General features: G+C 41.3%; 1 protein-coding gene across 10 annotated transcripts in view; it reads right to left on the minus strand.

Annotated features, from left to right (window-relative positions):
- LCA5L (lebercilin LCA5 like) overlaps nucleotides 1-13044 on the minus strand; it is a 49421-nt gene that overhangs the window by 13428 nt on the left and 22949 nt on the right. For 8 of the 10 annotated variants that reach the window (XR_008998517.1, XM_036899291.2, XM_036899290.2 and 5 more), the window contains 3 exons: nucleotides 4330-4411; nucleotides 2966-3072; nucleotides 2699-2801 (listed from right to left, as the gene is read on the minus strand). The exons of 1 other annotated variant lie outside the window; for it this stretch is intronic. Coding sequence is in view for 8 of the 9 variants with exons in the window: in XM_036899291.2 (XP_036755186.1) it covers nucleotides 2699-2801; nucleotides 2966-3072; nucleotides 4330-4411 (292 nt within the window). In the remaining variant the exon portion in view is untranslated. Of the gene's footprint in view, nucleotides 1-177; nucleotides 2135-2698; nucleotides 2802-2965; nucleotides 3073-4329; nucleotides 4412-13044 lie in introns of those variants that run through there. One more of the 10 variants, XM_036899292.2, reaches the window with a different exon arrangement.

Raw genomic sequence — 13044 nt, forward strand, 5'->3', positions numbered from 1 at the left:
GGAGCAAAGAGGCCAGCAAACTAGTTAGAATTCTAAGTACCTGCCCATGCCAGGCCCTGTGATACTCCATGCGAGTGTTAAAACGTGGTAACTTGGGTGGCGCTGCAATTTCCCGCCACCTCTCGGTCTCAGGCCTGTGGCCGTTGGCAGCAGGCAGTGTGCACCGCCGTGCCCCGTGGTGCCCCCAGGCTGGCCCGCGGTGCTCTTCCGCCCTCGTTGGAGAGCGCCTCCCCGGCGTCACCTCATCCCCCGCCTGCCCTCTTGTCTGGCTCATGTTGCTCTCCAGTGCTCCTCACCCTCCGACGCCACAGCCCTCCCTTCTCATCAGCGTGTGTCTTCTGGAATATAAGCTCTCCAGGGCAGGGCATTTTGTCTTCACTGCCGTATCCCCGTGCCCACAACAGTGCCTGACACACACATGCTCAAAAACACATTTGTCACATGAATGAACCTTTTTCTAGGACAATGTGGAAAACAGGTGGACTGGTGAGCACGGAAGGTGCTGCAAATGCAGCTGTGACTCGGCTTTGCCGCGCTGCCTGTGGGGGGCTCCCAGGTGAGTCCTGCCCGACCTCTGTGTCATTCACGCTTTAGGCCAGTTGGGCCTCCACCGAAGGCCTCTCCACTCTGCTGGTGGGAAGGTGCCCTGCGGCCCTGCTGGCTTTTGGAATTGTTCATTAGCGTCTGTTCTCCCCACAGAGGTCGTGCTTGCCCAGTGTGTGGGTTTTCTTTTTTCATTTCTTTTTTTAAATTTTTTATTAAGGTATTGATATACACTCTTATGAAGGTTTCACATGAAAAAACAATGTGGTTACTACATTTACCCGTATTATCAAGTCCCCACCCATACCCCAATGCAGTCACTGTCCATCAGTGTAGTAAGATGCCACAGATTCACTATGTGCCTTCTCTGTGCTACACTGTTCTCCCCGTGACCCCCCACACCATGTATACTAAACATACCCCTCAATCCCCTTCTCCCTCCCTCCCCACCCACCCTCCCCCACCCCTCCCCTTTGGGAACCACTAGTCCCTTGGAGTCTCTGAGTCTGCTGCTGTTTTGTTCCTTCAGTTTTGCTTTGTCGTTATACTCCACAAATGAGGGAAATCATTTGGTACTTGTCTTTCTCTGCCTGGCTTATTTCACTGAGCATAATACCCTCCAGCTCCATCCATGTTGTTGCAAATGGTAGGATTTGTTTCTTTCTTACAGCTGAATAGTATTTCATTGTGCATATGTACCACCTCTTCTTTATCCAGTCATCTACTGACGGACACTTAGCTTGCTTCCATATCTTGGCTATTGTAAAAAGTGCTGTGATAAACATAGGGGTGTATATGTCTTTTTGAATCTGAGAAGTTGTATTCTTTGGGTAAATTCCAAGGAGTGGGATTCCCAGGTCAAATGGTATTTCTATTTTTAGTTTTTTGAGGGACCTCCATATTGCTTTCCACAATGGTTGAACTAGCTTACATTCCCACCAGCAGTGTAGGAGGGTTCCCCTCTGTCTGCCAGCATTTGTTGTTCTTAGTCTTTTTGATGCTGGCCATCCTAACTGGTGTGAGGTGATACCTCATTGTGGTTTTAATCCCAGTGTGTGGGTTTTCACCCAGAGTCCCTCTTCCAGTAGCTTGCCATGAAGACAATGGGGCAGTGTCTTCCAAATTCTGAAGGAAAATGAGGTCCAACCTAGAATTTTCTTTCTAGCCAATTATTAATTAAATGTAAGTTTAGAATAATGCCATTTCCAGATGAAAGGTAGATGAACTCAGATGTATCCGTTCTCAAGAAGCTAGTAGAGGTTATGCTCTTGGGACACGGTGGCAGTTACCAAGAAAGAGGACATGGTTTAGGAAACAAAAGACCTGGTAGAGAAGGGAGTTGAAGGAACCTGTCGGGCAATGGCGAAGGGAAATCCCAGCGTGACAGCTGCACAGCAGGGGCTGAGGGCAGACATCAAGGCCAGAGGCATTAGCTTTAAGGGCTGGCGTCACCGCTATGCTACACCACGCAGTTTCCAAATGTTTCTGTGCCTGGTCTGCTGAAGGTGCTGCCCTCTCTCCTGCACTGCAGCCTGCGTCGGCTCGCTCAGGACTCTGTTTCACTCCCAGAAGCATTCACTTGGCCTGAGCTCTGCGGAGCAAAGAGCAGGAAATCCTGAGCAGCCCACGCCTTCCAGACCTGCCGAGATGCCACAGCTCCTGTGTGCTCCCGGCTCCCAGTACCACGCCTGGCTCACCCCGGATTGGGCCCCGGTCTGTGCAGGGAAGCTGAAGTCAGGTCTGTCCAGTTTCCCTGCTCCTGAAGTCTTCATTAGTGGCGATGTTGCCCTTTACTCGGCTGCGTTTGTGTTTGCTACTCAGTTTATCATAACTGAACACTGCCTAAGGGTATAGCCGCGGATAGGGTGATGGGAGGAAAAGCAGTGGAATGAATGGTGGGCACAGAACTGAAGATGGTGGTGGTTTTTGGTGGGCAGGGAGGGGGTAGGGTCATGGGGCCCGCCGGGTGTTCTCAGGGACACTAAGGTTCTATTTCTTAAGCAGGGTAGTGGCTATGCAAGTGTTCATTTTATAATAATTATTTAAATTGTATATATGTGTTCTATGTATACCTTTACACACACACGCAGACACATATTAATGCACAATTTTTAAAAATCAAGAGAAAAGGAGACTTTAAAATTGTTAAGATTACCTTCCTGTTTCCTCTTGGATTCCTCTTGTCTTGGTAGTTTACTCATAGAGTGAGGAGTTGTTTTTTCTTTAAGACCAATGTTCCCTATTATTGTCTTTTTACCCTATAATTTAGAAAAACAGCAAAAACACATTTTTTGGGGTACAGATTTTAAATTGTGTTTTAGTCAATAAGTATAAACTTTTTGTGTAGAATGAGTGATTCTTTATAGCCTAGTTTTGTAAAGATATTTCAATTAGACATTGTGAACATTCAAATTTGTTATACCTTAGTTGTCAAAGATGGAACATCTTCTGATATTTGGGTTTCCTGGTGTCTCATACTTGTAAATAAAAAACTTTTCCTGTCTGCTTGTACTGATTTTGTTGAAGAGACTACAAAACAGGTACATTATATGTAAGAAACATTTTACATTTGGGAGCAATATTGACTTTAAATATTAAATAATTCTGAAGTTTGTAATAAAACAAAACATACTAGACATTTTCTAAACAGTTTCAGTATATGTATAACATTTGCTAGTTTCATTTTATTCCCCTTTCATTTCTCTTGCTTTGCCTTCTTTTGAGTCGCAAAGGTGATGGGTGTCACAGTGGTAGAATACAATGCCAGTGGGCATTGGGGTAGGCTGGCTGTGCGGTTTGGGGGTGCAGCTGTGCCTGCTTGCTGAAGGGATTCAAAACTAGCCGTGCAGCTGTTAGAGAGGCACTGTCATCTCCTGTGTCAGAGCTCCTGGTCATCAAGGCTAGAGCACCCACACTCGGTGCAGGGCCACCACCTCTATACTCCGCTTTCCCAGCGGTAGTATCCCACTTAAATGCCCCCTGGCTGATTTCACCATCTTCTCTGCTGGCTGATATTCTGGAGTATTAATCAGAACCAAAGGCAGGCACGAAATTTGAGGTTGTTGCCTTTAGAAGTGAACATGTAGTTACTTCTATCTAAACAGAGGCCACTGGTCCTTCTGAGCAGAATCTTGTGCTGGGAGATCTGAGGGGAGAAAAACTGCATCCTGTCTTGAAAGAAAAATTGCTGCTCAGCAATAAAAAGGTAATGACAGTAGCAGCAACATGGATGAATCCCAAAAATGTGATGCTGAACAACAGAAACAGAAGCCAGACACAAAAGTGCATGTTGTATGACTCCACTCAAGTGAAGTCCTTGAACAGGCAAGTGAGGCTACTGCGACAGAAGGATATCAGTGCTGCCTCCAGCCAGGGACAAGGGAGCCCCAAGGAGCTGGGAATGTTCTTTCTCTATTGGGATGGAAGTCAAAACCTACTGAATTTCACACTTAAGGTTGTGCCATTTATTGAGGTAAATTGTACCTAAACTAAGGCTGAGATATATTTAGAAAGTTCAGTATTTGGCAGATATTTTGCTTCGGGCTGGAAAATCATCTGCATTCCCCCTGAACTAAGGCACAGAGGGCTGAGCTGGATGTGGGGAGTCAGGAGGGCACTTCAGTTTTCCAGCTCTCTCAACGATGTCAACTTCATTATTCTTCTTGAATCACAAAACGTGTTTCAGTGCCTAATCATTTCTTAAAGTACCCATTATTTTGGTGATATAAATAAGGAAAATCTGACTACACCCTTAAACATAGATTTTGAGACATAATTAAGACATACCTTTTGGATAATCTCCATCACGTAAATTTTTAAGTATCCGATTAGTATAGATGTTGTTAATTTCAAGCTCTCGATTCTTCTCCTAAGGAGAACCACAATACCAAATTTCCTATAAATGTTTGCTTTTATCAACCTGGATTTCAGTATTCTATGAATAAACTTTCTAGATTCTAGCAGAAACAGAAATAGGCCGTATCATTATATATGATTCCTGACATCAAAAAGCACTTTTTAACAGTGACCAACTACTGTGATGGGGACAGTATTTTTGAAGAGTTTGCAAGCCAGCTTCCTTTATTGTATTTTTTCTGTACCCTGGGTCTGTGCCATGAAGTTTTTTTTTTTTTTTTGCATGGTCCAGTATAGCAGCCACTAGCCACACTGTGATTTAAATTGATTAAAATAAAATTAAACAGCATGGAGTATATAGCCAACGGTTGTCTAACGTGTTTCTATGTTGACAGTAACTGCACTAGTTGGGGTGAGGATTTAATAATATGGGTAACTGATGAACCACTGTGTTGCATACTTGAAACCCATATAATATTGTGTCAACTACATTTCAATTAAAAAATTAAAAAAAAATTTTTAATAAAATAAAAAATGCAGTCCTTAGTCACACAACTCATACTTCAAGTGGTCAACAGCTACACATAGCTTGTGACCACTGTATTGGACAGTGCAGATGGAACATTTTCTTCATTGCCTAAAGTTCTCCTAGACGAGGCTGCATTTAGACAAGTGTAGAGTGGGTCAAGCCTAGAATAAAGACATCATTGTTCAGCTTTACATCCCAGTATTGCTTTTCCAAAGCAAAAGCTTTGATATCCTGTCATGCTGAGGGAAGAAAATTGTTTTATTAAATACCCATCCGCTCCTTAGATGTACACCAAGAGGCAAGCCTGTTAGACTCAAGACCACTGAGTCTTAGTCAAAATCACAGTCAAGAGAAGTGAGCATACATGAGTTAAGGGTTTCTCCCACTGATTAGAGAGGACAGCCAGGAGGAAGGGGCCCAGGAATGGGGTCAGAGTGAGGAAATAAAGGGAAAGAGAGACTGGGATAAATCAGATGGGGTTCTGGTCTCCCTGTGCCACTTAGGGTCAAATCTGTGGGCCAAAGGATGTTAAGGAGGGTGAAGAAACATCTGTAGGTTTGGGCAAGTCTGAGTGCAGGAGGCCTTGGCATGGCCCAGGGTTTGAATCCAAACCCCTTAAAGGAGCCCTTTCATTCAGCATGGAGCTAGAATAACATGCTGTTGACCAAGGAGTAAGACAGAAAGGTCTGAATGCAGTACCTAGGAAAGGGCCAAAAACAGGTCTTTCCTCACCTCCACAACCAGAGGGAGCTGCACGGAGAGCCAGGGAACCTGGCTCCCAGGCTCAAGGTTACAGATCCAGGTGAGCCTACAGTATAGGTTTCGGGATAGACAGTCTAGCCCAGGCTTAGACGATGGATGCATCTCAAGGCACTGGCATCAACAGTCAGTGAGGGAAGATCAGCAAGATTTGAGCTACTGATGAGGTCGAGAATTTCACCAGCTACAAGCTGTACACACCAGGCGAGTCCTGGGGACCTGACCAGTCAAGATTGCACTCCTCAGTAGAACCAGGTCTAGAGGATCTGCAGGATAGCACATAGCTCAGGGGCTTCTTTCCCTTCACCAATAGAACATGTGCATTTTCCTTTCCTCCTAGATGCTCTCTCCACTGAGAGATGGGAGGTAGGGATGGGGAAAAAACTCTGCATGTCTGTGAGACAACCTAAAATGGGGCTTTCTCATGAGAGGAGAATGAGACGAGCTTTTATCCATTCTCCATGGGTCGGTGGGGCTTATAAGGAAGTACAGTTCTGTTACAGAAAATAAAGAACATTATGTATTTTTGCATATCTGAATTGTAGGGTGTAGATTTTTTACTTATTTTAATCATAAAATTAATTTACTACCAGAGGGGTACATATATGGATAAAATATGAGAATATTAATCTTTTCTAAAATCTAGGTTTCCAGAAGCAAGAGTGTTACAATATATTTCCCCATTTCTTTCTCAATGTGATAACCCTTAGCTAGAAAGAACAGAAATGGTGACAGTTTATTACTATGAAAAATTGGTCAAGTATATAGTAAATGTCATGTTTAAGGAGGAGGATATTGTGGAGAACATTTTAGAAAGATTTTTCACCCACACTGGTTAAGAAGAAAGATTTTGAGGTTTAGAGGGGCAAGTTTTGATTATCTGGAAAATTCAGTTCCATCCTTGGATTTGGTCTGGATCCTCTGAGGGTCAGTACGGATGCACTTCAGCAGCAGAGAGCAGCAGGCACAGATCAAGAACTGTTGACTGACAAGTGGCTGGTGCAGGGATGGCTGGGATCAGAAGGAAGTAGCAGGAGGATGGTCCTCCAGGCTAGGGACAGATATTTAATTCTGGGCACCCACCACAGAGCTTAGGCCCCAAATCGAAGATGACAGGTTCAGAACACAACCCAGGATACTTGGGTGGTTGACTTCAATCAGTTAATCAAGAGAAACAATAAGAAAACCCACATTCAGGAATGCTCACATTGTGGAATATTCATAGGAAAAGATGACTCATAAGCTCAAAGGGTTATGAGGAAGCTCACACCACATGGAGAGGCTGTGCGTAGGGTGGTTCTGGCCAACATCACAGCTGAGATTTCAGCTGTTAGCTGGCATCCACTGCAGACATGAGTGAGACCTCAGGTACTTCCAGCCCCCAACCTTTAAACCCCCTTAGTTGATGCCAAGAGCAGCAGAGATCCTTGGGCAAGCCCATCCAAATTGTACATTTGTGAAAAAAATTAATGTTATTTTTTGAGCCACTGACTTGTGGAGAATATGCAGCCACAGTAAGTGCAACATTCGGGATTGTATAACATTCTTAAAGTTTCTCTTCCTCTTCCCCCTTGGTCAGTATGGGGATGACCATGAAACATAAAAGGCAGCCTTTTTTTCCCAGATGAAACATGATTGGCAGAAGGTAGTATATCCCCAATGCAGGAAGAAACTAGGTGATAGGCCGTGAATTTAGTGACTGAGCTATGGAAAATGACACAATGGATTGTTTTATTTTATATAACACATTTTATTTTGTGTCTTATTTTTCTTGCACCTTTTTCATCTGTGTTTTGGTTCTGGTTTTGGGAGATTTCCTCAATATCCCTAAATTCTTTTTATCTTGTAGCTCTCTGATTGAATTTTGTATGCTGGAAACCATCTTTTCATTTTTACTTAGTGTGTTCTGATTTCTCCATACTCTTAACATCCTCCTTTGATGGATACAGGCTGCCTGCACCCACTCGTAGGGCCAGCTCTCCGGGGACAGCGACAAGCCTACAGGGCCGCTGCTCTGCTGCTTGTCTTCTTGCTGCTGCCTCTCCTCAGAGACCTGGTTCCTTTAACATACTCAAGAAAGAGGGGCTGGTTTATTTTACTAAAGAGTTTTTTTTTTATTAAGGTATCATTGATATACAATCTTATAAAGATTTCACATGAGCAACATTGTGATTATTACATTCATCCATAGTCCCCCCCAGCCTCCACCCAATTGCAGTCACTGTCCATCAGCATAGAAAGATGCTACAGAGTCACTACTTGTTTTCTGGGTGCTATACTGCCTTCCCCGTGGCCTCCCCCCTACATTATGTGTGCTAATCATAATGACCCTTAATCCCCTTCTCCTTCCCTCCCCACCAGCCCTCCCTACCCCCTTCCCTTTGGTAACTGCTAGTCCCTTCTTGGAGTCTGTGAGTCTGCTGCTTCGTTCCTTCACTTTTGCTTCATCGTTATACTCCACAAATGAGGGAAATCATTTGGCACTTGTCTTTCTCCACCTGGCTTATTTCACTGAGCATAATACCCTCTAGCTCCATCCATGTTGTAAATGGTAGGATCTGTTTTCTTCTTATGGCTGAATAATATTCCATTGTGTATATGTACCACATCTTCTTTATTCATTCATCTACTGATGGACACTTAGGTTGCTTCCATTTCTTGGTTATTGTAAATAGTGCTGCAATAAACATAGGAGTGCATATGTCTTTTCGAATCTATGATCTTGTTTTCCTTGGGTAAATTCCTAGGAGTGGAATTCCTGGGTCAAATGGTATTTCTATTTTTAGTTTTTTGAGGAACCTCCATATTGCTTTCCACAATGGTTGAACTAATTTACATTTCCACCAGCAGTGTAGGAAGGTTCCCCTTTCTCCGCATTTTCGCTAGCATTTGTTGTTCCTTGTCTTTTGGATGTTGGCCATCCTAACTGGTGGGAGGTGAAATGTCATTGTGGTTTTAAATTGCATTTCCCTGATAATTAGCGATGTACAGCATCTTTTCATGTGCCTATTGGCCACCTGAATTTCTTATTTGGAGAAGTGTCTGTTCATAGCCTTACCCTATTTTTTAATAGGGTTATTTGCTTTTTGGGTGTTCAGGCATGAGAGTTCTTTATTTATTTTAGATGTTAACCGCTTATTGGATATGTCATTTACGAATATATTCTCCCATATTGTAGGATGCCTTTTTGTTCTGCTGATGATGTCCTTTGCTGTACAGAAGATTTTTAGTTTGATGTAGTCCCATTTGTTCATTTTTGCTTTTGTTTTCCTTGCTCAAGGAGATACGTTCATGAAAGAATTGCTCATGTTTATATTCTAGAGGTTTTTGCCTATGTTTTCTTCTAAGAATTTTATGGTTTCATGACTTACATTCAGGTCTTTGATCCATTTCTAGCTTACTTTTGTGTATGGAGTTAGACAGTAATCCAGTTTCATTCTCTTACATGTAGCTGTCCAGTTTTCTGAACACCAGTTGTTGAAGAGGCTGTCATTTCCCCATTGTATATCCATGGCTCCTTTATCATATGTTAATTGACTGTATATGTTTGGGTTTATATCAGGGCTCTCTATTCTGTTCCATTGACCTGCAGGTCTGTTCTTTTGCCAGTACCAAATTGTTTTGATTACTGTGGCTTTGTGGTAGAGTGTGAAGTTAGGGAGTGTAATTCCCCCAGCCTTATTCTTCCTTCTCAGGATTGGTTTGGCTCTTCGGGGTCTTTTGTGGATCCATATGAATTTTAGAACTATTTGTTCTAGTTCATTGAAGAATGCCATTGGTAATTTGATAGGGATTGCATTGAATCTGTAGATTGCTTTAGGCAGGATGGCCATTTTGACGATATTAATTCTTCCTATCCATGAGCGTGGGATGTACTTCCATTTATTGGTATCTTCTTTAATTTCTTTCATAACTGTTTTGTAGTTTTCAGTGTATAGGTCTTTCACCACCTTGCTTAAGTTTATTCCTAGGTATTTTATTATTTTTGAAGCAGTTATAAATGTAATTATTTTCTTGATTTCTCTTTCTGCTAGTTCATTGTTAGCATATAGGAATGCAACAGATTTCTGTGTATTAATTTTGTATCCCGCAACTTTGCTGAATTCAGTTATTAGTTGTAGTAGTTTTGGGGTGGATTCTTTAGGGATTTTTATGCCCAACATCATATCTGCAAACAGTGACAGTTTAACTTCTTCCTTACCAATCTGGATGCCTTTTCTTTGTGTTGTCTGATTGCTGTGGCTAGGACTGCCAGTACTATGTTGAATAAAAGTGGGGAGAGTGGGCATCGTTGCTTGTTCCCGATCTTACAGGAAGAGCTTTTAGCTTTTTGCTGTTAAGTATGATGTTGGCTGTGGGTTTATTGTATATTGTTTTATTACGTTGCAGTCTTGCTCTCTGTACCCATTTTGTTGAGAGCTTTTATCATGAATGGATGTTAAATTTATTCAAATGCTTTTTCGGCATCTATGGAGATGATCATGTGATTTTTGTCATTCTTTTCGTTAATGTGGTGGATGATGTTGATGGATTTTCAAATATTGTACCATCCTTGCATCCCTGGAATGAATTCTACTTGATCATGATGGATGATCTTTTTGATGTAATTTTGAATTCGGTTTGCTAATATTTTGTTGAGTATTTTTGCATCTATGTTCATCAGGGATATTGGTCTGTAATTATCTTTTTTGGTTGGGTCTTTGCCTGGTTTTGGTATTAAAGTGATGCTGGCCTCACAGAATAAGCTTGGAAGTATTCCCTTCTTTTCTACTTTTTGGAAAACTTTAAGGAGGATTGGTATTAGGTCCTCACTAAATGTTTGATGAAATTCAGCGGTGAAATCATCTGGTACAGGAGTTTGGTTCTTAGGTAGTTTTTGGATTACCAACTCAATTTCATTGCTGGTAATTGGTCTGTTCAGATTTTCTATTTCTTCCTGGGTAAGGCTTGGAAGTTTGTATTTTTCTAGAAAGTTGTCCATTTCTTCTAGGTTATCCAATTTGTTAGCATATAATTTTTCATAGTATTCTCTAATAATTCTTTGTATTTTTGTGGTGTCCTAGTGATTTTTTCCTTTCTCATTTCTGATTCTGTTTATGTGTATAGATTCTCTTTTTCTCTTGATAAGTCTTGCTAGGGGTTTATCTATTTTGTTTATTTTCTCAAAGAATCAGCTCTTGGTTACATTGATTCTTTCTATTGTTTTGTTCTTCTTGATTTTATTTATTTCTGCTCTAATCTTTATTATGTCCCTCTTTCTACTGACTTTGAGCCTCATGTGTTCTTCTTTTTCTAGTTTCATTAATTGTGAGTTTAGACTGTTCATGTGGGATTGTTCTGAGGCAGGTCTGTATTGCAATATACTTCCCTCTTAGCATGGCCTCCACTGCATCCCACAGATTTTGTGGTGTTATTTTCTTTATTTCCTTTTTTTTATTCCTTTTTTTTTTATTAAGGTATTATTGATACACACTCTTATGAAGGTTTCACACGAAAAAACAATGTGGTTATTAATTCACCTATGTTATGTGTCCCCTTGTACCACATTGCAGTCACTGCCCAACAGTGTAGTAAGGTGCCACAGATTCACTATTTGCCTTCTCTGTGCTACACTGTTTTCCGCATGATCCCCCACACCATGTGTACTAAACATATTACCCCTCAATCCCCTTCTACCTCCTTCCCCACCCACCTTCTCCCACCCCTCCCCTTTGGTAACTGCTAGTCCCTTCTTGGAGTCTGTGAGTCTACTCCTATTTTGTTCCTTCAGTTTTGCTTTGTTGTTATACTCCACAAATGAGGGAAATCATTTGACACTTGTCTTTCTCCACCTGACTTATTTCACTGAGTATAATATCCTCTAGCTCCATCCATGTTGTTGCAAATGGTAGGATTTGTTTCTTTCTTATGTCTGAATAGTATTCCATTGTGTACATGTACCACATCTTCTTTATCCATTCATCTACTGGTGGACACTGAGGATGCTTCCATATCTTGGCTATTGTAAATAGTGCTGCAATAAACATAGGGGTGCATATGTCCTTTTTAATCTGAGAAATTATAGTCTTTGGGTAAATTCCTAGGAGTGGAATTCATGGGTCAAATGGTATTTCTATTTTCAGTTTTTTGAGGAACCTCCATATTTCTTTCCACAATGGTTGAACTAATTTACATTCCCACCAGCAGTGTTGGAAGTTTCCCCTTTCTCCACATCCTCGCCTGTATTTTTTGTTCTTTTTTCAATACTGGCCATCCTAACTGGTGTGAGGTGATATCTCATTGAGTTTTTATTTGCATTTCCCTAATAATTAGTGACGTGGAGCATCTTTTCATTTGCCTGTTGAACATCTCAATTTCTTCTTTGGAGAATTGTCTGTTTATATCCTCCACCCATTTTTTAATTGGGTTATTTGCTTTTTGGGTGTTGATGCGTATAAGTTCTTTATATATATTTGGATGTTAACCCCTTGTCAGATATGTCATTTACAAATATATTCTCCCATACTGTACGATGCCTTTTTGTTCTGTTGATGGTGTGTTTTGCTGTACAGAAGCTTTCTGGTTAATGTAGTCCCGTGTGTTCATTTTTGCTTTTGTTTCCCTTGCTTGAGGAGATGCATTCAGAAAAAAGTTGCTCATGTTTATATTCAGGAGGTTTTTCCTATGTTGTCTTCTATGAATTTTATGGTTTCATGACTTACATTCAGGTCTTTGTTCCATTTCGAGTTTACTTTTGTGTATGCGGATAGACAGTAATCCAGTTTCATTCCCTTTCATGTAGCTGTCCAGTCTTGCCAACACCAGTTGTTGAAGAGGCTGTCATTTGCCCATTGTATGTCCATGGCTCCTTTATCATATATTAATTGACCATATATGCTTGGTTTATATCTGGGCTCTGTAGTCTGTTCCATTGGTCTGTGGGTCTGTTCTTGTGCCTGTACCAAATTGGCTTGATTACTGTGGCTTTGTAGTAGAGCTTGAGGTCGGGGGACGTAATCCCCCAGCTTTATTCTTCCTTTTCAGGATTGGTTTGGCTATTCAGTGTCTTTTGTGGTTCCATAGGAATTTTAGAACTATTTGTTCTGGTTCATTGAAGAATGTTTTTGGTATTTTGATAGGGATTGCATTGAATATGTAGATTGCTTTAGGCAGGATGGCCATCGGTGTTGACATATTTTCATTTGTCTCCTTATATTGCTTGATTTCTGTTTTATTTGGTCATTGACCCACTGATTATTTAGGAGCATGTTGTTAAGTCTCCATGTGTTTTTGGGCTTTTTGTTTTCTTTGCATAATTTATTTCTAGTTTCATACCTTTGTGGTGTGAGAAGCTGGTTGGTATAATTTCAATCCTTCTG

This window comes from Manis pentadactyla, chromosome 1 (genome assembly GCF_030020395.1).
Source record: "Manis pentadactyla isolate mManPen7 chromosome 1, mManPen7.hap1, whole genome shotgun sequence".
In the NCBI taxonomy this organism is placed as follows: Eukaryota; Metazoa; Chordata; class Mammalia; order Pholidota; family Manidae; genus Manis; species Manis pentadactyla.